The sequence below is a fragment of the Phytophthora parasitica genome (assembly GCF_000247585.1).
Source record: "Phytophthora parasitica INRA-310 unplaced genomic scaffold supercont2.3, whole genome shotgun sequence".
Classification (NCBI taxonomy): domain Eukaryota; phylum Oomycota; class Peronosporomycetes; order Peronosporales; family Peronosporaceae; genus Phytophthora; species Phytophthora nicotianae.
In genome coordinates, this window is record NW_008648989.1 from 172443 (window position 1) to 195347 (window position 22905).

At 49.9% G+C, this 22905-nt stretch overlaps 11 protein-coding genes across 12 annotated transcripts; 7 read left to right on the forward strand and 4 right to left on the reverse strand.

Annotated features, from left to right (window-relative positions):
* The first annotated feature begins 69 nt into the window (after window positions 1-69).
* On the forward strand, window positions 70-1207 carry PPTG_01247 (hypothetical protein). Its single transcript, XM_008894481.1, has 3 exons — window positions 70-259; window positions 325-485; window positions 552-1207. Exons 1-3 carry the CDS (start codon window positions 106-108, stop codon window positions 1077-1079), a joined length of 843 nt encoding a protein of 280 aa, XP_008892729.1. The 5' UTR covers window positions 70-105; the 3' UTR covers window positions 1080-1207.
* Window positions 483-2408, reverse strand: PPTG_01248 (hypothetical protein; the record flags this gene model as incomplete). Its single annotated transcript, XM_008894482.1, has 2 exons — window positions 483-1319; window positions 1385-2408. The coding sequence occupies 2 exons, from the start codon at window positions 2406-2408 to the stop codon at window positions 1126-1128; spliced, it is 1218 nt and encodes a 405-aa protein (XP_008892730.1). The 3' UTR covers window positions 483-1125.
* Window positions 2140-3819, forward strand: PPTG_01249 (hypothetical protein). The gene has a single exon (XM_008894483.1). The coding sequence runs from the start codon at window positions 2638-2640 to the stop codon at window positions 3430-3432; it is 795 nt and encodes a 264-aa protein (XP_008892731.1). The 5' UTR covers window positions 2140-2637; the 3' UTR covers window positions 3433-3819.
* On the reverse strand, window positions 3408-6788 carry PPTG_01250. Of its 2 annotated transcripts, XM_008894484.1 has the most exons (7): window positions 6630-6788; window positions 6481-6572; window positions 6309-6410; window positions 6182-6247; window positions 5997-6114; window positions 5836-5925; window positions 3408-5773 (listed from the first exon to the last, which is right to left on the reverse strand). In XM_008894484.1, the coding sequence occupies exons 1-7, from the start codon at window positions 6729-6731 to the stop codon at window positions 3440-3442; spliced, it is 2904 nt and encodes a 967-aa protein (XP_008892732.1). In that variant the 5' UTR covers window positions 6732-6788; the 3' UTR covers window positions 3408-3439. The 2 variants fall into 2 exon arrangements, with proteins under 2 accessions (XP_008892732.1, XP_008892733.1); XM_008894485.1 differs by having other exon boundaries at window positions 6309-6572.
* A 1575-nt stretch (window positions 6789-8363) lies between these two features.
* PPTG_01251 (hypothetical protein) lies at window positions 8364-9832 on the forward strand. The gene has a single exon (XM_008894486.1). The coding sequence runs from the start codon at window positions 8618-8620 to the stop codon at window positions 9605-9607; it is 990 nt and encodes a 329-aa protein (XP_008892734.1). The 5' UTR covers window positions 8364-8617; the 3' UTR covers window positions 9608-9832.
* On the forward strand, window positions 9815-13398 carry PPTG_01252 (hypothetical protein). Its single transcript, XM_008894487.1, has 3 exons — window positions 9815-9996; window positions 10073-11696; window positions 11764-13398. The coding sequence occupies exons 1-3, from the start codon at window positions 9910-9912 to the stop codon at window positions 13365-13367; spliced, it is 3315 nt and encodes a 1104-aa protein (XP_008892735.1). The 5' UTR covers window positions 9815-9909; the 3' UTR covers window positions 13368-13398.
* A 113-nt stretch (window positions 13399-13511) lies between these two features.
* Window positions 13512-16755, forward strand: PPTG_01253 (hypothetical protein). Its single transcript, XM_008894488.1, has 3 exons — window positions 13512-14237; window positions 14304-14675; window positions 14744-16755. The coding sequence occupies exons 1-3, from the start codon at window positions 13515-13517 to the stop codon at window positions 16607-16609; spliced, it is 2961 nt and encodes a 986-aa protein (XP_008892736.1). The 5' UTR covers window positions 13512-13514; the 3' UTR covers window positions 16610-16755.
* A 158-nt stretch (window positions 16756-16913) lies between these two features.
* PPTG_01254 (hypothetical protein) lies at window positions 16914-17890 on the forward strand. Its single transcript, XM_008894489.1, has one exon. The coding sequence runs from the start codon at window positions 17333-17335 to the stop codon at window positions 17840-17842; it is 510 nt and encodes a 169-aa protein (XP_008892737.1). The 5' UTR covers window positions 16914-17332; the 3' UTR covers window positions 17843-17890.
* A 450-nt stretch (window positions 17891-18340) lies between these two features.
* Window positions 18341-19309, reverse strand: PPTG_01255 (hypothetical protein; the record flags this gene model as incomplete). The annotated part of the gene is made up of 1 exon (XM_008894490.1): window positions 18341-19309. One exon carries the CDS (start codon window positions 19307-19309, stop codon window positions 18341-18343), a length of 969 nt encoding a protein of 322 aa, XP_008892738.1.
* Window positions 19310-19752: 443 nt separating this feature from the next.
* PPTG_01256 (hypothetical protein) lies at window positions 19753-20997 on the reverse strand (the record flags this gene model as incomplete). The annotated part of the gene is made up of 1 exon (XM_008894491.1): window positions 19753-20997. One exon carries the CDS (start codon window positions 20995-20997, stop codon window positions 19753-19755), a length of 1245 nt encoding a protein of 414 aa, XP_008892739.1.
* A 326-nt stretch (window positions 20998-21323) lies between these two features.
* Window positions 21324-22893, forward strand: PPTG_01257 (CAMK protein kinase). Its single transcript, XM_008894492.1, has one exon. It carries the CDS (start codon window positions 21525-21527, stop codon window positions 22755-22757), a length of 1233 nt encoding a protein of 410 aa, XP_008892740.1. The 5' UTR covers window positions 21324-21524; the 3' UTR covers window positions 22758-22893.
* Window positions 22894-22905: the final 12 nt, after the last annotated feature.

Here is a 22905-nt window from a genome sequence, read left to right on the forward strand (position 1 = left end):
CTTGTTGCCGACAGCTTCAACATGGTTAAGATCCCCCCACCTGGCTAACACATGGCTACATTTTGTGCTGACAGATGGCTACAACAGCCAAGTGCGTTTTCCATCATGCCTCTCGTCGTTGTGTGCGGGATTCCTGCGGCTGGCAAGACGACGGTGGCTACAGCGTTGGTAGGCCATCTAAAGCGCCAATTGCCGGATCAAGATGTCCTATGCATCTCACCGGCTACAGTCAATGTTGACAAGACGAAGGGTTACGCCGGTAAGACTGAAATGGGTGGAGCACAATACTCGACTCATCGGACCTCTTACTCTAATTGACTGCAGATAGTAGAGCGGAGAAGAACACTCGGAGTGCATTGAAAGCTGCAGTGGAGAAGGTTGTGAATACCAAGACGATAGTGGTGCTGGATGCTCTCAACTACACCAAAGGAGAGCGATACGAACTCTTCTGCAAGGCTAAAGCAGAGAGTACTACATACTGTGTGGTACGCATTTCTTTTAGAGTTCCAGTTAGCGTTAGAAATGTGCACTAATACCTTATATGCTTGTAGGTGTATGTGGACACGCCGATGGAGATAGCGTTGCAGCGTAACGCAGCGAGTGAGGAAAATCTTGACTCCAAGCTGTTGCAAGAGCTTGCGGCTCGCTTCGAGGTTCCAATGGACAAGAATCGATGGGACAGTCCCTTATTTCGCCTGACTCCGGACGACTTTGCTGTAGATGGGGCTGGAATACCGCTGGACGCCATCACCGACGCTATTCGGTTCGGAAAGACCGTGAAGGCAGGTCTTGCCACCAAGGCTGCACCTGCTGCGGAGACGAGCTTCCTTCAAGCCCTGGATGAAGTCACGAACGCTGTAGTGGAGGCATTATTGACTCACCAACGCGATGCTGGAGTGGCTGACGGTCTGCGAGTGCCACCACACACTGTCAAGAACGAGCTGCGACTCACTCGTCCGCTGTCCACGGCTGAAGCTCGTCGTCACCGTCGTCAGTACATCAAGATCACGCGGCTACGACCATGCGCTGTTGCTGATATCGGCGACCTATTCGTCGAATACCTTAACCAGCAGGCGTAGATAAAGCGAGCATGCTCTAAATGGTAGTATGCAAATTGATTTGTAGCTATTCAGTCCTCTCTAACTCTGCGTAGTCACTGCGTTCAACAAGTCGAGCAAGTCTTGCCAACTCACAAGAAAATGTACCCATAAAGAGAAGCTGGCACATAATGGCTACAGCTTCAAAAAAGGCTTCTTGAACTGCAGTAAAACCCAGCGGGTTTGGCCACACACCGTTAGCGCACAGGAAAAACAAACCAACTAAAAAGAAAACAAATAATATACAGTCAGTAATGATCAGATATCATGAGAAATCAAAAACTTACACAAGAACGTCGACGCCAGTCCAGTATTAAGCAGCAATTGACCGAGCGTGTACGCTGTATACACATCCAGCCTTCTCCAACGACGCAGCGAGAGCCAAAAGGAGCGACGACGCAGTACAACCAGAAGACTATCCGTCGAGAAAGATTTTTCAGCGCTCTCGTCCTCATGAAGAACATTCTTTCTCGCTATTTGTACCGCAATCATTGTAGCCCATGCCGCGATGAAGAAGGCGATGGTGAAGTTGATATGCGCGTCATGATAATTGCGCATATCCATTACTGCGAGTCCAAAGAGCGAGATGGCTGCCGTCATTCCAGACACGAGACAAGCATATCCGGTCATTAATTGCTTCGGTGTGTTCTCTTGCTCGTCCGAGCTTCGCTGCATTCGTAGTCGCAGGTACCAGAAGAAGAGCACGACCGATGTAAAGATGAAGATGGCGGTAAGACACATGCCCCCAGTGAAGGCGAAAGCTTCCGGTCGGAACGTGGCGGCGTACGATAAAGTTGGGAAGTTCTCGGAGCATGTGAAATGGTTAACACAGGCCAGAAATTCGGTACCGAGCATGGTGAAGATGCCGGTAATGGGTACGAGCCACGCAATGTAGCCAAGATTGTCGGTGCGAGCCATGTCCGCAACAGCGTCCAATACAGTCCCCGTCAGCGTCAAAGAGGGATGACGGTAGAAGGTGGACTCTGGTGGACGGCTGCCTTCGTCGTCGGATGAATGTTGGTCAACGATGTCCACTTGGTCCTGATCTGAGACGGATGAATCGGACTCCGAGCCTGAATCTGATTCCGAGTCGCTCTCTTCGTCACTGGAATCACTAGAAGAGGGCGCTTCGAAGGACGAGATTGACGAAGACACGTCGGAATCAGAGACAGCGTCCGAGTCGATGGAGCTCTCGTCGTCTGAGCCCGCGAAGTTGAGCAAATTGCCGTGCCACGTCAGGTCTTCAGAGCGGAATGTAACCCGCTCGATAGGGTTACGATTCTCGAAGGAGATTGGCTGCACAGTTGCCATTACTGGAAGATGGCTACACTTTGTAGATGCAGGACGATGACTAAATGCCGAGGTGCTAGGCGATCATGGAGCGCTACAGCCGCGTATTGTGCATATGAGAAGCCATAAATAGTCGACGTAGTGACTATAATTCCCAGGAAACTGCGTTATGAAAGGGTACACAAAGTGTACTCCTATCGTAACCTACGTGACCGCGAAACGACACGAATATTGCGCACTTCTAAAGTAAATGATCGTACCCACCCGCTTTGGACTCAAGTATGCGCCGATCCCGACGCTAGCGCTCGAGTATGAAGACGATCTGAAGGGTGTTGTGGATGCTACTGGCGAGAGCTCCACGTCTTTGTATGTGTATCGAGATGGCAATGGTGCATCCCCTCCTACCAGGAAGTTGCACGTGGTAGAGCTCCCGATGCTTACACGAACATCAGAAACGGAGCAGATCACTCGCCAATTACAGCAAGACAACGGTCGATTCTTGGCTCCAGGCGTCGTAAATGAGACGCAATTGAAGCGGCTACTGGATCGATTGGTACAGAATCTACCAGAAACACCACAAATGGATGCAAACGAGAATGAACAGAGACAACCATCGTTGACAACAACTCGTGAGGCTGAAAATGCAATGGAAGACGGTGATAGTGGGCTAGAAGAGAGTATGATGGAAGAATCCGTTATAGAAGAATCGGTGGCTGAAGCTTCACAGTCGAATGAACACCAAACGTTGCCACCTAGAGGTGAAGCTCAAAGCGACAAGGAAGGCGGAGATGAGAATGAAGCTGAGACGACTGTAGGTGCTACGGCAAACGGAGAGCATCAAGATGAACATGAGGACTCACATGGAAATGAAAGTGATCATGAAAGGCCTGCAATTGCAACTGAAAAGGAGAGTGAGGATGAAGCTAAAGAGGATGCGAAGAAGACAAAAGCTTTGCGAAGCGAGTCCGATGTGAGCGAGGAGGAAGTTGAATCTGAAGAACTCGAGTACTTTTCAGAAGATGGAAGCGACGAAGACTCATTTTAATATTAAACTATGACGCTTCTCGTTGTAATTGCTCGAAAAGAGACTTAATTTGTCGTAAGTTCTCTTTCTTCGATTGCCGCTCGCGATCAATCTGCGCCAACAGAATTCTCATATCTCGATCATTTTGCGCTGTCTTCCTACGCTCCTGATCCAACGCAACTCGCAGCTTTGCATTATGAGCCGCTACGTTCTCCATTTCAGCTGCCAGAGTCTCATACTTACGCATCATCTCGCCTCGCTCAGCCTCCCACCCATGAAGCTGATGTTCTCGTTCCTCTTCTGCACTTGCTCGAACACGCTCCACTACTTCACGCTGTTGTTCAATATGTTTCTGCATTCGCTTTTGGAAAAGTTTGTCCTGATCTTCAAGAACAGTTCGCATGCGTTGCATCTCTTGGTCCAAAAACTCCAGAGCCGACACTTTCTTCTCCAGTTCAGCTCCAAGCGAGGTTAACTGCTCCTCCTTCTTGGGTATATCCTTCTCCAACGTCTCAATCTTAGCACTGAGCTTCTCGTTCTTCACTTCTTCTTCAGCAGCTTTCTGAAGACTCTCATCTAACGCAGCCTCCAAGTCTTCAATCTGGGCCTGAAACTCTGCCATCTCTCCATTAAACTGCACTTCAGCGCTTTGAATCTGGTCAGTAAGCTCCTTAATCTGACGTAGCTTATCAGCGTGCATAACATCTTTCACTTTAAGAGCAGCACGTAGATCATCCTCCAGTTTCTTCCAGGACTCGCGCTGTTCTTCTAAAGCTCGAATCTCTTCTCGAAGTCGCTCGTTTTCAAGCCTTTTCTCGTCGCTTTCTGCAGTTACAGCAGCCAGTTGTGCAGACTTTTTCTGCTCTTCTAGAAGCTGTAGTTCCAGTTCTTTACGCTTGGCTTTTTGCTCGCGGATTTCTGCTTTGAATGTATCCGAACGCTTAGAATCCTCCACAAACAACTTCTTCTTGTCGTCTGCTAGAATGGCTTCAAGCTTCTCGATCTCGGCCTTTGCTGCAGCCTCGCGTTGGAGACTCACTTGATACGCCTCTTGAACGCGCTTGATCTCCTTGATACGTTCCTGGTTTTTACGTTGTAATAGCTGGAACTTTTGTGCTGATTGCTGAAACTCCTTACGAAACTCCATTTCTACCTGGATGATCGACGCTTGTAGCTGACGTTCGTATAGATCTTGTTGTTGCTGCTGTAACTTGTCTTGACGCTCAGTATCTTTTTCGTGTTGAGATCTTAGCGTGCCGATCTCATCTTGACGAGCGACTAAACTCTTTTTCAATTGTTGAATGGCTTCATCTTTCTCGATACATTTGTTGTAAACAGTCTCAACGTTCGTCTTTAACTCGGTCACTTGCTTTTCCAGTTGACTGTTGCGCTTGTCAGCTTGATCCACGCGGTCTTTATGGTACTTGACTTCATCTGATAACTGGGTAGCGATGGCTTCGTGTGTTTTACGGGCAAGTTCCAACTCTCCAGTAAGCTCCTGTACCTTGTTCTCACTTTTATCCAATGTAACAATCTTCTGCTGTAAACGTTCTTCAGCTTCACGAAATCTCTGCGTTACTATTGTGTAATCCGCTTCCAGTGCTGTAAACTTCTTCTCTAACTCATCCTTGTCAGCACTGAGACGCTCTATCTCCTGTTGATGCGAGCCTTTCAGTGCAGTAAGAGTAGCTTCATACTCTAACTGCTTCTCTGTTTGAGACTGAGAAGTCATAAATTCATCAGCTTGATCCTTCTCTTTCTGAAGTAGACGACTCGACATTTCCATCACAGTGGCCTCCGCTTTGGTTGCTCGGGTCTCTGCAATCTCTAACCTTTCCTGAAGATCAGCAAGCTGCGACAGCAAGCTTTTCTCCTTAACGAAAAACTCATTCTCCTTTGTCAGGAAAGCCTTCTCCTTCTCTAAGAATTCAGTCTCTCGCTGTCCAATGACTTGTTCACGCTTCAAAATGTCCTTCTCCAGATCCACACTGGTGTTTGTACTGGTATCATTCAGGATAATGCGCTGTTGAGACTGCCTTCTAGGGTCTTCAGATTCAACGGTGGCTGGAAGGGGCGAAGCTGCAGACACCTTCTTCTCTCCGTCTTGCGGGTGTTCTTCTGTGTCCACACTGAGAGGCAGCACTCCTCGTTCACTATTGTTTTGGCTCTTGAAACATCGATTTTGTCGGTGTAGATCCGACGTTGCAGGCTCTCGTCTAATATCACGTGGATTTTGACTTGGATTCCGTTTGCTTTCGACGATTCGGCGCATTAGTGAGCGATACTTTGGCATGTGTAGACTGCCCATCTCTTTCAAAAACTCGACTTCTTCCTCATCCAGTAATTTCAACCTTGGTAGCATCTAAAAACATGAGCTTGTCAGTCATTTCGATCATCCAACCGCCTTTACAGCTCGCTTCAGACCTCTATAATGTTATGCTGATAGCCATCCAGGTCGCATACTGGGTTGGCTTGGTCGCCATTAGCTGCTTGTAGTCGGAGGTGAGAGAGTCGCTGTCAAGTGTCATATGAAACGTTAATATACGCTGAAGCCCCCAGCCAATTGAGCTACAAACGCTAATCACCTTTAGTCTCTGCAACACGGCCAGGTCATTTAATTCTGAGATCTCGTTGCCTCGTAGATCCAAGTACTGCAGCTTAGGGAACTTAACGGGGCGCGTCAGACCGTTGAAGCCATGCAGACTGCAATAAACACCACAGTATCAACTAAGCTGCAGCTCATGAATGCCAACATATGCAGCCAACGCACCAGTTGTGAGCCATGGATAGTTCCTCAAGACGTGGCAGTTGTGGGAATCCAAGCGTAGATGAAATGCTGCAATATCAAGTCAGCTACAGCTTGAAAACGCATAGGAATAATTGCCGTATCGAGATACCTATTAGCCGACAAGTCCAGCACGCGGAGATGCACCAACGACTGCAGTGCATGGAACGATATCTCCTCAATATAATTGCTCGACAGACAGAGTTCCACCAATCTACCAGCGTTGGCAAACACCCGTGAGCTTTCTCCGTTTGTTATTGCAACTGCCAGTCTACGTATTATACCCAGTGAAAGCTTCCAGGCCGTCCATCGACTGGATCGAGTTTCCGTGCAGATTCATCTGTTCTATCAGTTCATCGCGCTCGTCGTCATTGGCCTGGTGGTGATTGCGTTAGATGTATTAGATTTGACAGATTATGGGTGGAGAACGTACGAGGTCGTCGATGAACTCGACACCGGCGTTGACGTTGCTGATGATAATGGGACCGAGAGCAGGCTCCAGATCATGCGGTGGTGGCGGCGGAGGTGACAACATCCGAAAAAATGGCGCGTCCTTCGGATTCAAATCTGATCCAAAAAATTAAATTTGAAAGATCGTATTTAGAAATAAGTTTTGTTCCAAAACCATAATTTTCAAAGTTTTTTTCTTAGAATTAAGGACCTCGTACGGTGATATCAGTGCAATAGTGTCCTAGAGCTACTGCGAGTACGAACGCATCGATCAGATGCATCTAAGTTGTGCTGAGGTTCGTTAAGGTTAACTAACTGCGACCGCGTTTAGAGTTACGTTATTTTCTCCAGATGAACTCGCTTCTCGATCTAAGTCCTGCCAGTATTTTTTTTGATACCTAGCAGAGCGCCATAATGACTCTGAAGAATAGCAATGCTGATCTAACGAGCGTCCTTAGCATCTAGACTGAGTGGTGGCTGGAAGCGACGATGGACTCCGTTACCACCACAGTCACCATCGACAAGTGCGTTTATGGTTATTAGAAGATTATACATAATGGAGCTACCAAACCAGTGCATTGTGGTCTAGAATTCTGGTGGTGAATTTTGGCATATTCCAATACACAGAGACATCAAACATATCCACAGCGGGAAATCAAAAGCGTAGGCATCCGATCCAAGACTTTTGTAGCGCACCTGGAGATAACGTCCACTTCAGAATTGAAGATGGTGGGCTGCATGGATGAGCTTAACATTTTGTTGAAGTTAGTGGTTTGACTAGCTTTCATTAAGACGATACTGATTCCTCTCGCGACATGCGCCACAGCAAAACCCATGTGTGTGACACTCATCCCCTTGATCTGCGGTTTCTTACCTGGCAGATCTGGCTTAACACACAGTCCGAGTCGGAGTGCGTGACAAGGAGTCCGACAGAGTCAGGGGTTCATCAAACCAGAAACTATAGTACGTCTGAAGACACGCTTAGGGTGTAAATATACCAGTAACTTCACCACAAACTTATCTTCCGTTTGCCTTGAGAGTGACGAAATATAATACTGGTATTAATAGCATAAAAACGATAACGGTACAGTAGTGCACCCGTTTTTGCGCCCTCGGACCTTTAATAAACTTCCGGATATAATGCTACTTTTGCAAACAGGCCTCAGGTTTCGGAGCTGAAACATGATGTGTTTGCAAATCATATATGGCCCACCCCGCGAAAACAGGGTGCAGTACTGTACTACAGGTAGTGTCCCATCGTGGGATCTGTATCCATGTTGGGTGGTGCTGCGATTGGCCAAAAATAAAAAGAAACGCTCACATGTAAAGAGAGCACCAAAAACACTCTCGAAACGCCTCCATTATTTCCTGTCTGAACGACAGGAAATAATGAACGGAGAATGAAACGGTGTTGGGTTCTGCTCTATAGTTATTCAGGATTACCGAAAGCGTGCGTGCATTACCTCAGCGGTAATTATGGTCGGCTCCGCTTTGAGATCATTTCGAGCTAACCCATCATGATTTTGCATGACATGTAATATCGAAGGTCTAGTAAACCTGTTTTTAAAAATATTGTCTCAAACTCATTCAGCAGTTCGGAAAGGTATTAGTTTCCAGTATGGAAAAATATCTGAGCATGTGGGACCAGAGTGGGACGCTGAGTCCCGCAAAAAAGACACGGACTCACTCTTGATCTTTGTATGGCATCTTCCGGGTTTCTTCAACAGCAGTCGAACGACTTGGGCTTTGGTCTGCCTCATTCATCGTTTCGTCACGACACACACCACTGGAAACAAACGTCAGCGTGGGTCAAGCATCGAAAGCTGCTAGAGCCACCGCGAGCATACAACACTGAGGATAGACCCGTCTCGCATCCGCATCTCTCCGCAACCCACTCGGGCATCGCAGTCGCCGATCGCAGTCTCCTTCCGCCACTGAAGAAAGACCCATTTCCTTTCCTTCCATACCACCATGCGCCTTATCCGCGAAGCTCGACGTCTCGAATGCGAGAACCAGCGCCGTGAATCGCGTCGCTCGCATCTCAAGAAGTGGCTCGATATGAGCCGCGACGAGGAGGATCAGTGCCTTGAGGACCAGAAGCAACAGAGCGAGGCTAGCCGTGCGCCTTTTGGTCTTTCCGTAACTCGTCGTGCTACTCCTGTGTCTCCTCTAGCTCCCAGTCTTAAGAAATCGCAATCACCACTCGCTGTAAAGTGGAGCTCGTACATCGAAGCCATGGGTCTTAAGGATAACAGCGGCAAGCACCGTCGCGTCCGATTCGTGGAAAAAAATGCCGAGGAGTTCGAGCGACCACAATACACTGATGAAGAGAAAGCCAAGTGCCACTACTCGGCAGAAGAGCTCAACGAGATGGAAACCTTGGCCAAACAGTTCGTTCACCGCGAGTCTCGCTTTGCCGGCCAGCCTGAGGACACCATCCTGGAGCAGGGTTTCCTGAGCTTGCCTGTGAACGCTCCATTTTTCCAGAACAGACGGTACTATTGCCTCTTGCGAGGCCACCGACTCCAAATGTACAGCTCAGCAGCGCATGCTGCGAAGAACACTGGCATGAAGACGCAGCTTACCATTCTCCGAGTACAGGACTGCCAGGCCCTCTCCATGCAAAAGAAGTTTGCGCTTTTCGGCGCCTCGCTGCCTTCACAGATTGGACTGATGTTCTACGTCATTAAAGCCAATGGCGAACGCGTCATTTTCACCGCAGATACCAGGAGCTCCAAGCGCAATTGGGTGCACTCACTCACCCGATTGACGTACGTGGGGGAGGGGGAATGCAACAATAACACGCCCCCACTCCGATCGCGCTCGAGCTCGGCTCCGACTGCACCTACGTGTATGTTGCCTCCAGTACCTGAAGTCGAACCGGAGGAGGAAATGCATGAGATCGCCACTTTGGGATCCGTCGAGTCGGACAGGAGGAATAGTTGCACTGCCGTTTGTTGAGAAGGCAGTGCAGTCTACCTGCCGCCGGGTACCATTGCATGTATCCAAAAACATATAATTGTTTTCTCTAGGGAGAAATAAGTAAACAAGTAAATAAGAAGTAGTCATTCATCGAGATCGAGTCACTGGTAACTCGATAACAATTTTCAACAGCTTTGCCGATTTCTTCAAGCTGGCACTGAATCCCCGCCATTCGTAAAGAATATCAATATAGACAATCCATCCTAATTACGGTGGGTACGGACTCATCGCCCCCTGCTCGATCTCAAGCGCCTCAAGACACACGAAAGGGGATATCCATCATGCATAGACGGCGTCGCAGCAACAAGAATGCCCAGACGACGCGCTTCAGTCTGCTGCTGCTCGAGGACGGCGAGTTCTTCCTGGACGTACGTGGTTTCTTTCAATTTATATCGAGTATAAACTTTGAGATCCGAGTTGAAGTTGCTAACGTTGCACCAACAGGATCACAGTGCGTGCCGATATTTGGAGCCGAGCGCCTTCACGCACCGCAAAGTATCCGGCAGGATCAAAGTGTGTACTCGTGGATTATTTTTCGTGCCTCATGATCTTCTATTGCCAATTCTACGCTTCCCATTCCGCTGTATGGTATCTGAGCCTGTGACTGAGTGCTTTTTGCAACCTTCATCAATTTCAGAAGCCCCTGGTACTGAGACCGAGGAAACACCATTATTATATTTGACGTTCCAGACGAAACAAGTAATTGAAATGCGAGAACGAGGCATCGACCACCCATACATCTACAAGGATACAACAGAAGGAATTGAAGTTCCTAACAGCGAAATCCGAAGCAACAGCAGTAGCAGTTTGAACGGGGAAATGCCGGCCAAGTACATTTTCACACTGCAACATGTGGCGTACGAGGCATTTCTCGCAAGTATTCACGTTATCTTCGAAGTGTCCAATTTGCCACGACGAATGCTCATTAAAACAGAGGAAGAAACACTTCTAGCTCCAGTTCTGGCACCCAGGATGACAGACAAGTTCGATCCGAGTTTGTTGATTGATTTTCGTGAAAGATTGCTGATGGAAACGGGGTGTGTAGCGAACCGCATCGAGCCACTGCTCAAGTTTCCCGGTTGTCTTATGCTGACAACGTTGCGTCTGTATTTCCAGCCATCATCGCTCAACAACGTGTTTGATCCAGTACTCAACTGGGAATATACCAACATCGATCAAGTCTACAAGCGCCGCTACTTGCTGCAACAGATCGGACTGGAAATTTACTTACAAAATGGCGACAGCTTTTTCTTCTCGTTTCAAACTCGAAAAGAACGTGATGACTTCTACGCCCTCATGGTGGGCCAGCCAGAGCTGCAACGCTGTCGTCGTAAAGATCTGCAGTATATGATGCGCAAGTGGCAACGTCGAGAACTCTCAAATTTTGAATACTTGAAATTCTTGAATAATGCGTCAGGTCGGACTCGCAATGATCTGACCCAATACCCGGTTTTCCCATGGATTCTGAGTGACTATACGAATTCGGACCTCAATCTGGGCGATCCGAAAGTGTTCCGAGACCTCTCGAAACCTGTCGGGGCGCTGAATGAAGAACGTCTCGAGTATTTCAAAGCAAGATACGAAGTGATGCCTCGTGGCGACGAAGCTGAAGGAATGCCGCCGCCGTTTTTGTATGGTACTCACTACTCCACTCCCGGTTACGTGCTATATTTCCTGGTTCGGAAAGTTCCGGAGTGCATGTTGTGTCTTCAGAGTGGCAAGTTTGATGCTCCGGACCGCCTGTTCCGTAGTATCAAGGTGACTTGGGACGGTTGTGTGTCCAATCATACCGATGTGAAGGAACTCATTCCCGAGTTCTTTGACTGCACGCTGCCAGCAGATGAATGGCTGAAGAATCATAAGCATCTCGATCTGGGAACTACGCAGAATTTCGACCGAGTAGACGACGTGGAGCTCCCGCCCTGGGCACATGGGGATCCAATAGAATTTGTTCGGAAGAACCGCGCTGCACTCGAGAGTGATTACGTGTCAGAAAATCTGCACCACTGGATTGATTTGATCTTTGGCTACAAGCAGCAAGGCGACGACGCTGTGAAGGCCAATAACTGTACGTACTTGTTCACTCGAATTCTGACTGCCGGTTGTATATTAACCACATGTGTTGTTGATTCCAGTATTTTACTATTTATCTTACGAGGGATCAGTCGACTTGGAAACGATCGATGATCCAGTACAGAAAAGTTCGCTGGAATCGCAGATCCAAGAGTTTGGCCAGACACCGAAGCTGTTGTTCTCTACGCCTCATCCGTCACGCAATGAGGGCGAAGGGAAGATTGAGGTGGCTACTCCAGACTTACTCCTGTCACCACGAGTTGTGGTTCCTCATGTCCGCAGAGTCTCAATTCCTGCTAATAGCGCGTCCGATTTTCGTCTTCAGCAACGGAAAGAGTTCGCATTTAGTGCATTCGAGGACTACACCGAGTCTGAAGATGAAACTGAGGATGATTTGAGTCCCTATCAGAGAACTCGACATCGGTACAGTCTTGTGTGTTGCCAGAGCTCGTGGAATCGCCTTCCGAAGGCTATTGAAGGGTTATCTACGCACTTGTGGGGCAGTATAAGCTCAGGGAAACCACCCAAGAATTGGAGATGGACATCCAGGCTAAGGACCAAGTACAGTTTATCAACCTCCTGGAGTTGGAAGCAGATCTCCAAGTGTCAGTTGCACAAAGGGGAAGTCACAAGTACTATTCTCTCGAAAGACAATTCGTTTCTATGGACGACAAGCAAGGACAAAACGCTAAAGCTTTCTTCCACTCAAGACGTGGCTCAATATCGTGATGTTTCTGGCAACTTTGCCTTGTCCTGCTGCGATATCTCGCCAGACGAGAGCGTTGTGCTTGTTGGGTCATGGGACAACAGCGTATACATGCACTCGACCTCAACTGGACTGGTATTAGACAAAGTATTCGCTCATTCGGATGGGATCTCAGCTATCCGTGTGCTTCAGGACCGCTTCGTCACGAGTTCGTGGGATTCGAGTATTAAACTCTGGCGGTATACGTCGCGATTCATTGTGGCTACTCCTATCCGAATATTCCTTGATTGCGAAGAGTCTGTGTTGTGCTTGGACGTCAGTCGCGATGGCCGCTTTTGCGCTGCAGGAACTCGAAATGGATCGGTATATCTGTTCAACCTGAGTAGAGCAGTCTTTCACAGCAAAATTCAAGCGTCTAAGCATGAGGGTGGCATCTCGTCCATTGCCTTCGCCCAAGACAACAAATCGTACGTCTGTGCGACTGTGCAGAGCGAGTTGATCCAGTTCAATATCCGCGGTGAAAAACTCTGGAGTATGGATATCCGTACAGCAGGCCAAGTGCGCTGCTTCGATAGTGATGGCAAGTATGCGGTGGGAGGCACCACTGCCGGCAAGATTCTCTTCTGGAAGTTACACGAACAAGCAGGTACTGAACTCGTCTACGAAATCCCTCAAGCTCATGACGCGAGCATCAGCTCTCTTGCTGTCAGTAGCTCTGGATCAATTATTGTGTCTGGCGCTGTCGACGGCTCTGTTCACGTCTGGAAGCTCCAGAAGAAGACACCTCTGCCTCGTACTGAGACCTCTCAACTTTTATCCAGACAACCAACGCTGCACTATGGCTCCATCCAGACAACCAGCACTTCAACGTCCAAGATTAAGACTCAGCGCCGCTCCAATTTCTACATCCCCAACGCGACAGCACAACTCGCAGAAGCAGAGTGCTGTCTAGAATTCTAGCTGTAGTAGAAATAAAAAATGTCCTCCAAATACGTCCACGTGCGTCCACCACGTCATTTTATTTTCGGCCAATCAATAGTTCTTATTATTTTCTTTTTGACCAATGAAGATCCGTATCCTCTAATCCATTCACCCCATTATCCAAAAATGGAGGAGTCTCTATACGACGAGTTCGGTAACTACATCGGTCCGGAGCTTCATAGCAGCGAGGACGAGTCCTCGTCCGGCTCGGAAAGTGATGCAGCTAGCGACCACGAGAGTGAGCCAGAGGTGGACGATGCAGGTCGTCAAGTGGATGCTCTGGCGCTTCACAATGACGAGGACAACGCTATCGTCCTCCACGAGGATAAACAGTATTACCCCGATGCCAGCGACGTGTACGGGGACGCCGAGACGCTCGTAATGGAGGAAGATGCCCAGCCCATCGAAAAGCCCATCATCGAACCCGTTAAGACCAAAAGTTTCTCCGTTTTGGAGCAGAAAATCCCTCGAACGACCTATTCGACCCAGTTCCTTACCAGTTTAATGGACCACCCGCAGCTCATCCGCCACGTAGCGGTCCTCGGAGACCTTCACCATGGCAAAACGCTGTTTACAGACCTGCTAGTGCAACAGACTCACGTGGACAAGTGGGATCCTGCAGTTGAGAAACGATACACAGACACCAGGAAGGACGAGCAGGAGCGCAAAGTCTCCATCAAGAGTGCACCAGTGTCGCTCGTGCTGCCCACATCTAGAGGGAAACATTACTTGCTCAATGTATTGGACTGTCCTGGCCACGTCAACTTCTCGGACGAGACCACCGCAGCTCTCCAAGTGGCGGACGGAGCGGTGATCGTGGTGGACGCTATTGAGGGCGTCATGATGAACGTAAAGTGGGCTGTTTTTATGCTTTTTTTTTTTATAATGTGATGACTGATTTTTTTTTTATTGTAGACGGAGAGACTGGTGAAGGCGGCATTGAGAGCCAACGTAGCCATTGTATTGGTGCTCAACAAGGTGGACAGACTCATTATTGAGCTCAAACTGCCACCTGCCGACGCGTACTTCAAGCTACTGCATACGATTGAGGAGATTAATGCTGTAATTGACGCGAATACGCCAGCGAACCAGGAGAAACAGCGCGTGTCACCAGAGCTGGGCAATGTGTGCTTTGCCTCGGGTCAACATGGATGGAGCTTTACGCTCGAGTCGTTCGCTCAAATCTACGCGGAGACGTACCCTGGAGTGCCTTCGTCGGAGCTGGCCAAGAGGTTCTGGGGCGACAAGTACTTTAACCCACAGACACGCACATTCACGAAGAAATCGGTGAGTTTTGCGGGATTTTTTACTGTATAATTTGTGCTTAACGGTTCCTGTTTTCTGGCATTTTGTAGCCATATCCTGGTGCATTGCGGTCATTCATCCAGTTCGTACTGGAGCCGCTGTACAAAATGTACTCGAAGGTGTTGAACGGAGACCCTAAGGAGCTCTCGGCGTCGCTGCGTGCCATGGGATTACGCTTGAGAAAGGAAGAATTGAACCTGAACCCTCGTCCGCTGCTTAAACTTGTTCTGGGCAAATTCTTCGGCAATGTGACGACGGGGTTTATGGATATGGTGGTGACTCACGTGCCCTCGCCGCTTGTGACAGCGAAGACCAAACTGGAGACTATTTACACTGGCAACCAGAACGCTGAGCTGAGTATTGTGCGAGGAATCCAGTCGTGCGACTCCAATGCGCCTTTGATGGTCAACATTGTCAAGCTGTACTCGTCTCCTGACGGCACGACGTTTAGCGCATTCGGCCGCGTGTATTCCGGTGAAGTTCGTGAGACCAAGGACGTTAAAGTGTTGGGAGAGGCATACAGCGCTGAAGACGACGAAGATATGTGCACGCGGACAATTGAAGGCGTGTGCATTGCTCAAGGACGCTACAAGATTCAGGTGAACCGTATCCCGGCAGGTAACTGGGTCTTACTTGAAGGAGTGGACGCTTCGATCACCAAGAGCGCCACCATCACCGATGCAGACGAAGACCTCTTACAAGACGAAGAAGTGGGGATCTTCCGACCTATTCACATCGCGTTTGGCACTACCGCAGTGATGAAGCTCGCTGTGGAACCATTAAACCCTGCAGAACTACCGAAGATGCTCGAAGGTTTGCGGAAAATCAGCAAGAGTTATCCACTTGTACGAACGAAAGTGGAAGAGAGTGGAGAGCATGTGATTCTGTGCACTGGAGAGCTGGCAGCGGACTGTATCTTGCATGACTTGAGAAGGATGTACTCGGAGATTGAGATCAAGGTAGCTGACCCTGTTGTGGCCTTCTGCGAGACTGTGGCCGAGACCTCTTCGGTCCAGTGCTTTGCCGAGACACCTAACCAGAAGAACAAGATCACGATGATCTCCGAGCCTTTGGACGCTGGTCTAGCGCAGGACATTGAGTCAGGTGCTATTAACCTCGACATGGGCAAGAAACAAGTCGCTAGTTTCTTCCAGACCAACTACAAATGGGACGCGCTCGCTGCTCGCTCCGTATGGGCCTTTGGACCGGAAAGCAATGGGCCGAACGTCTTGCTGGACGATACGCTGGCTACTGAAGTGAACAAGTCTTCGCTGAATATGATCAAGGACAGTATTGTACAGGGTTTCCAATGGAGCTGTCGCGAAGGTCCGTTGTGTGACGAACCCATCCGTAATACCAAGTTCAAGATCCTGGACGCTACCATTGCGTCCGAGCCGATTCATCGCGGTGGTGGACAAGTGATCCCGACGTCCCGTCGTGTGGCTTACTCGGCTTTCCTGACTGCCACTCCGAGGATGTTGGAGCCTATGTATGCACTGGAAATCCAGTGTCCTGCTGACACAGTGTCGTCGCTTTATCAGGTGCTGAGTCGTAGGCGTGGACACATCACGCACGATGCTCCCAAGGCAGGTTCGCCGCTGTATACAGTGCGAGGCTTCGTGCCGGTGATCGAGTCGTTCGGACTCGAGACGGATCTGCGAGTGTTCACACAGGGCCAAGCTTTCCTCACTCAAGTGTTTGATCATTGGGCGGTGGTACCGGGTGATCCACTGGACACGAGCGTTGTGCTTCGACCACTGGAACCTGCACCGGTGAACGATTTGGCTCGAGAGTTCATGGTCAAGACTCGACGTCGCAAGGGACTGAGTGAGGACGTGAACGTCAGCAAGTACTTTGATGAACCTATGCTGAGGGAGTTGGCGAGACACGAGGTGGAGCTGCAGAACCTCATCTAGACAGACAGCAGCTAGCAGTGAATACAATGGACAGTTGGTATTCCACCTAACGATGATCCAGATCCAAATAACTTGATTTTTGTATTGGAAATTCAACGTTGACTTGAAGCAGTAGCAGTATTTATTTTAACAAGCAGAAGATGGACTAGTATGGCGTATTCTCTGTCTGGGACGCGCCGCAAGAATGTATGGTAAGGTTTGGCCCGCCCTTCCGGTGAGAAACATGGCGGAATCAACGACGCTATCCGCCATCTCGACCGGAGCCAAGTTGAGAATTCGCTAACCCCCTCCCCGACGGCAGCGACGGGGTCACGTTCGAGCTGTGCGATGCGACCCAAGCCGACTGGAACCGCTACGTCCAGTCCGAGCAGCAATCGATGCGGTCCCGTTGGATGGTGTGGCTCGACGATAGGATCCTCATTGTCGAGTTGAGGGGTGGTCTACACGAAGGCGTTGGTATGGGCATTCGTGGACGCGATGATAAATGCAACCGGAACGGGTCAGAACCACTTGGTGTCTAGAGGGGCGAGTTTCATTGGAAACCATGAAGCTTTTTTGCGTGCCAACGTTGCCGCTCTTGAGCCAGACACCAGCTCTGGTCCTCGCAACGACCTTGCTGGAGTAGAGGTTCCACATCGTTTTGAGGTGGGTTCCACACGCTGAAAGTGGATGTTGGGATTTGCCAAACCTGGCAGACAGAAGGTGGGTTAGACTTCAAGGCCAATGCGTGGCGACAATGTCCAGGCGTGTAATACGTTCTCTGCATTCACATCAGCCCGGAACTCAACGTCTGTGAGTATCCCTTGGATTCCATCGTACATCGGCTATTTGAAGCCCACGACTATCGACAACAACACCGTCTTGGAGTTTGACACTTGGCGCTTACTGGGGTGTCCGCACGGTGCTAATCTCCCTGCTGGCTTCAACCATCCCGTTCAGTTCAACCTCTTCGACGTCGTTCAGCCGATCCTGGCAGGGACATCCCAATACGGCGGGGGAGGGCAAGACATCTCCCCCCAGCGGACGGACAACTTCCACGCCGCCGCCAGTGTCGTGAGTAGCCTCACCTCCCTGGCAGCAACAGCACATTTGTTTTCTTTCATACGTTCGCAGCATTGTCACTCATCGAAAAGCGGCTGCAATCCAATCCAACCATTCTTCGAATGGGTCGGTGGCGCTGGTGGAATCCGAGTGACGTTCTTCCAGATGTGTGCTGGAGTCAGCAGTCTGTAGAGTTGGCGGGTCATGGTGAAAACCAGCCTGAGAGCAGAAGCACGGAGCTATTGATTTCATTCTTCTTTTGTGTAGCTGCAGTCCTTACGAACGTGCTAGGTGAATTCCAATGAATTACCATCTTTTCGTTTTCGATGTTGCATTGTACTCAACTCATCCGCCGATGTCTTTGCCTCCTTCACACACATGTACTTTTATGTAAGCATAGATCTCTTACAAGTATGTCAAATCTTTAAAACACTTGTAGGGGAACATCGATCCATGGTTGAGTATATATGCAAGAAAACCTTGGGGACTTCTCGCTTTTTTTTGTGTTGTCAGTCGTGATTTCCCAGCGGAAAAGTTGTGTTCGATTGTGCAGAAGACCTGAACAAGTAGCCCGCTGTAGCTAACAAACCCTTATAAATTACATTCATTTAGCTATGTGCCGTCACCTACCTGCCGTAATAAGCCGGCAACGCTCTTGACTTCTGCCCTATTTACATCCATTCCTCTCATCTACGCGGCGTCCATCTTTCCCCCATCTTTATACTGCACCAGTTTCAACGTCTGCAGCGTCCAGATCCAGCGCACCAGCACTACGCAGCATAAGCTGGCCACCACCTCTAGCAGCTGCAGCACCTTCACCGTGAAAAATAAACTACATGGTGGCGTATCATACTCCAGGAGAACCTGGAACTCCCTCCGATGTTTCCAATAAGGCGAATGACCCACATCATGATCTGGTATTCTGGCCACCAAGTACTCTCCACACCACTGCAGCTCTCCAAAACTTAGCAACTCTACGGCCGCTAATACTTCAGCAGTATGGTCTGCTCCAAACTTTACTTGAAGTTGCTCTTCTTCTGCAGTAATATTGCCACAAAGTCTGCACAACTGCATTTTGTTCTGGTAGTCCCAGAGTTGCACATCGTCCTTAAAACCTTCGCAGCTTGTGGCAATTCGTCTGCCCGGGGCGCGATCGGAATCTACGGGCCAATCCTGAAGTGGGAAGATCTGTCGAGCCTCGGCTACGCTACCAAGTTCGCAGACTTGCAGCCCTTTAGCATGACAGAAAACATCGTTCACCTGCTGTTCGAATAATCCTTCGTGGTCTGCGTAGGTCTCGGCCTTCCAGGGCGTATCAGGTCCTCGGTGCGAAGCCACTGAAGTCAGCAATGCAGCGTCCACAAGCGCAGCAACCGCGAGCGTTATTGTCAATAGCTTTGCAGCTTTAAGTGCTGAAGTGACGGGTAGTTCAACCCAATGAAGAGCGAGGAGAACCCCTCCGAGAGCAGCCAATAGCGCGCTGAGCGTGATGGCGAACTTATCCACTGTAGTGAGCGCCTGTATCACCTGCAGCTTCTCCGGGGACGCACTGACCTGTCGCACCGCATAGCAAACTTCTAGTAGCGGTAGTGCGCCGAGCGTGCATAGCGCCACGCCGCCCAGTAGCAGCGGCAGAGCTGGTCGCTTGGTGGCGTCCATGGAGGAATGAACAATTAAGCTTAGCTCCTAGCCGCCATACAGACGCCGACTCAGGCGGGTGTCGCAAGTAAAATGACGCAAAGAAAACCGCGGAGAGATGGGGATTGGCGGAAATATTTTATGATATGGCGGCAATTGGCTGAAATGAGGCATAAATCATCCAAATCTCGAAAAAATCCATGGTTGTGTGGCAGTAGCTGACTGGTGATGATGCCCCGTAATATCATAACACAAGCTCCCGATCGCCAATGCAGCACCGTAGGGGCGTCGTCAGGTGATTCACCTAGGGATGGCACAATGCGACGTTGGCAGAGCCAACCGGAGGCCCTCCAAAGTCTCATGCGGTGCTTTCTCGTGTCTGCGTGGTGCCGTCGCCAGACGATTAGACCATGCCGCAGCAGGGAGAGTTGGTGGCGCGGAATGTATTGGGTGCACCAATGAACCTATTGAAGTTTATCGAAGCCTTCAAGTGTTAACTCTACGGTAGAGCGTCGCTGCGCGATAACGTCTAGGAAGGACCACTCTACCACGACGACATTGGCGCTGGTGTCGTGACAAAGCAGCCTTGACGAGTATCCGCTGGCTGAAGCTAGTTGCACGCTGAAAACTCCCGTGACCAGTTGCAGGTCCACCCATTCGTTCAACGCAGCATTTGCTGGCGTTGACGCAAGCTGCAGCGAGTGCAGCAGGTAGCCTGACTCGAAGTCGTACATTTCCACCCGTGACGCAACGGCACGCGAACACACCACGAGCACAGGACCCCAACAGGCCACCAGTGTCTGCGCCGCAGTGGCCACCTTGTTAACACCCGCGGCGCTACCTGCTTTAGGCTTGGGATTCTCACTGAGGTGCTTGCAGCTTGGCAACATCTGCCATTCTCCTGACTCCGATGCACAGACAAATACGTAGACATTGCCCTTCCTAGTAGCCACCACGAGCTTCGTACTGCAGGCAGAGAAACACATGCTAGTGACCCGTGGTGCTTTGAGTACTCGGGTCAATACGCAGGTCCCGAATGTTGCTAGTACGTCGTCCTCATGGGAATCCAATCTTCGTAAGAATAGTCTACCATCCATGGTACCCATGGCTGCATAGTGGCCATCACTCGAGAACTTGACCAAGCACACAGCAACCCCATCTTGCACTCTTGCAACCGGTTTCAGCTCTGCCGTATCCCCAGTGCCTCTGGCATTGCTCAAAAGTACTTTGTACAGGAAACATCCGAACGCACTGCCCACTATCAGCAGAATCTCAGATGCGTCGCTTTTCCTTGTTGCAGTCTGGGATCTCTTTGTGATATCCATGGACGCCACAGTATACTGCAGCTGTAGTTTTGCCAGCACCTTGAAGTCATTGCTGTTGTAGAGCACCACGCTACAGTCGTGCGCCGTTACGATCATCGCTCCATCGTTTGTCCAGCACTGGCAGAAGCTTGAAAACTTCTCCACTGCAGGAGGCAGCACTTTCAGGATGCGCAACCAGCTGTGATTGTCATCGTCGCTCCTGTCATTTTGCAGCACCACCAGCTCTCCGTCTGCTCCCAGTGTGCTGCAGAGTCCGCGCGCGTCTTCGAGAGGCGCAGCAATCGTTCCGTTCCAAGTCGGGAACGGCGGTAAGCCCTCCAGCTTGGCGGAGCAGATGCGAAGTTCGGCCATTGTTGCTACTTGATTCCCTCGAAAAAGTGACATATTTGATTGTTCTGTAAAACACCGTGTCTATGCATAAGCATACTTTACCACCGCCACCACTACACGCTGTGCATCATGCACAGTGCATGACATGCACTGCATGTACGAATTCAAGACAACGAAAATTTCTCCATCTATCCTCTGGATGCATCTATCGGAAATACAGAAATCCTCCACATCATCTACTGGTACATTTTTTGGAGAGGAAAGTTCGGGAATTCGAAACGACATCAAATGTGGCATCACTTTTGCGAGACCAGTTGCTGCGAGAGGGTGCAGCTCCCAAGTGATTATCATACAAACAGCCGTTACGGTTGCTGGAAAAGGGGAGTGGCTAAACCGTACGGTACACAGCCGATTTCGGATTCAAGCGTCATTTCAAACGTTGATGGGAAGGGAAGCGTGCATTAGAGACGCTTCAGGCAGGCGCAAAAGAGAGAAGATAGAAACAAGCGAGACCCAGTGCGAGCGTGAGATCATTCTTCAACTGGTTGAGCAGGACTGAAGAGGTATAACAATATCAAAATATGCGGGCTGCTGGCGTTTGCATTCGCCGCGTGCTTCGGACGGGCGGCAATGGAGTGCTAGCGCGAGTTCCAGCGCGTACCGGGCTGAACCTGGAGGCGAATCTGGTATTAGCCGCGGAAAGTGGAGATTTAGAATATGCCACGCGATTTTGTTCGCGCCAATGGAGCCACGCGGCAGGAGAGGAGAGTGCTGGAAGTTGGAGCAACAAGCTGGCAGTGGGCAGCGCGGTAGCTGCCATCACAGCCCTTACAAGCAGCGAATCACGGTGTGAAGTACTGGAGAAGGATGGAGGTGAAAGCCGAGACGACGAGTCTCTAGTCCGACGCGGCAGCTGCAACTTTTGTGAGGACGACGGTGACAGCATGTCGAGCTACTTTGACACTGAGTATGAGCCGAAGAAACTACTGGGTTGTGGCACATTTGGCGTCGTGATGCTATGCGTGCACAAGCAGACTGGTCGAGTGGCGGCGGTGAAAATGGTGCAGGAAATTGCGGGTAACACAGAGGAGGTAGAGCGCGAGAAAATGGCATTGGAGCGGCTGGAACGTGCTGGCGGCCACGAAACCATTGTGAGCTACGAAGGATCGTACTACCATAACGATTTCCACTACATTGTGGTGGAATACGTGCCGGGCACGTCGCTTCACTCGTTCGTGGAGAAACACCACACTCTAAACGCCACATGGTCGCTACAGCTTGTGTCACAGTTGGCCAGTGCACTGCAATTCATGCATCAACAGGATATCGTCCACCGCGATCTCAAGCCTGAAAACATCATGGCGCTCGTCAATGATAACAATAAAAGCCATGGAAATGATGATACCGAGGACGTCACGCTCAAGATTATCGACTTCGGCTGTGCTGGCCGGGCATCGCAGCCGGAGTCACCGCGCACGTCGACACTGTCAGGTACTCGTTGCTATTGGCCTCCAGAGGCCCTTGAGTGTCAGGACATGACGTCAGCGATGGATATGTGGGCGCTCGGATGTATCCTGTACATCCTCATATCTGGCCGCCATCCGTTCGACCTCACGGGCTGCTCCACTGAAGACGAAGTGATGCGGCGCATTAAGGCTGAGCCTGTGTCTTTCCTGCTGCCTGTGTGGCACGACGTCCCTGCAGAGACCAAGGAGCTGATCCGTGGGCTGCTGGAGAAGGACCCACGTCATCGATTGTCGGCGGACCAAGTGCTGGAGCATCCGGCCATCATTGCGGCCACCAAGGAACTATGAAGTAGTGAGTGTTGTACCCGTGCGTGTGCGAATGTTCGTGTGCACACTTTATCTAAGCAGCGTAGTAACCTAATTTTTCTGGTTCGTAATGTAATATTTCGTGTCTGCATGAATATCATAGTAGTCAACACCTCTCATTCGTCATCAT

What these genes read in the sequence shown, in the direction of transcription:
- PPTG_01249 (XM_008894483.1), top strand. Translation starts at nt 2,638, where the DNA reads ATGATCGTACCCACCCGCTTTGGACTCAAGTATGCGCCGATCCCGACG.
- PPTG_01251 (XM_008894486.1), top strand. Translation starts at nt 8,618, where the DNA reads ATGCGCCTTATCCGCGAAGCTCGACGTCTCGAATGCGAGAACCAGCGC.
- PPTG_01250 (XM_008894484.1), bottom strand. Translation starts at nt 6,731, where the DNA reads ATGTTGTCACCTCCGCCGCCACCACCGCATGATCTGGAGCCTGCTCTC. An exon ending in CTATCCATGGCTCACAACTG is followed by an intron (nt 6,115 to 6,181) that starts GTGCGTTGGCTG and finishes TGTTTATTGCAG; the next exon opens with TCTGCATGGCTTCAACGGTC. An exon ending in CCGTGTTGCAGAGACTAAAG is followed by an intron (nt 5,926 to 5,996) that starts GTGATTAGCGTT and finishes GACACTTGACAG; the next exon opens with CGACTCTCTCACCTCCGACT.
- PPTG_01247 (XM_008894481.1), top strand. Translation starts at nt 106, where the DNA reads ATGCCTCTCGTCGTTGTGTGCGGGATTCCTGCGGCTGGCAAGACGACG. An exon ending in CAAGACGAAGGGTTACGCCG is followed by an intron (nt 260 to 324) that starts GTAAGACTGAAA and finishes AATTGACTGCAG; the next exon opens with ATAGTAGAGCGGAGAAGAAC. An exon ending in AGAGTACTACATACTGTGTG is followed by an intron (nt 486 to 551) that starts GTACGCATTTCT and finishes ATATGCTTGTAG; the next exon opens with GTGTATGTGGACACGCCGAT.
- PPTG_01257 (XM_008894492.1), top strand. Translation starts at nt 21,525, where the DNA reads ATGCGGGCTGCTGGCGTTTGCATTCGCCGCGTGCTTCGGACGGGCGGC.
- PPTG_01252 (XM_008894487.1), top strand. Translation starts at nt 9,910, where the DNA reads ATGCATAGACGGCGTCGCAGCAACAAGAATGCCCAGACGACGCGCTTC. An exon ending in ACGGCGAGTTCTTCCTGGAC is followed by an intron (nt 9,997 to 10,072) that starts GTACGTGGTTTC and finishes TTGCACCAACAG; the next exon opens with GATCACAGTGCGTGCCGATA. An exon ending in CGCTGTGAAGGCCAATAACT is followed by an intron (nt 11,697 to 11,763) that starts GTACGTACTTGT and finishes TGTTGATTCCAG; the next exon opens with TATTTTACTATTTATCTTAC.
- PPTG_01253 (XM_008894488.1), top strand. Translation starts at nt 13,515, where the DNA reads ATGGAGGAGTCTCTATACGACGAGTTCGGTAACTACATCGGTCCGGAG. An exon ending in TTGAGGGCGTCATGATGAAC is followed by an intron (nt 14,238 to 14,303) that starts GTAAAGTGGGCT and finishes TTTTTATTGTAG; the next exon opens with ACGGAGAGACTGGTGAAGGC. An exon ending in GCACATTCACGAAGAAATCG is followed by an intron (nt 14,676 to 14,743) that starts GTGAGTTTTGCG and finishes GGCATTTTGTAG; the next exon opens with CCATATCCTGGTGCATTGCG.
- PPTG_01254 (XM_008894489.1), top strand. Translation starts at nt 17,333, where the DNA reads ATGCGTGGCGACAATGTCCAGGCGTGTAATACGTTCTCTGCATTCACA.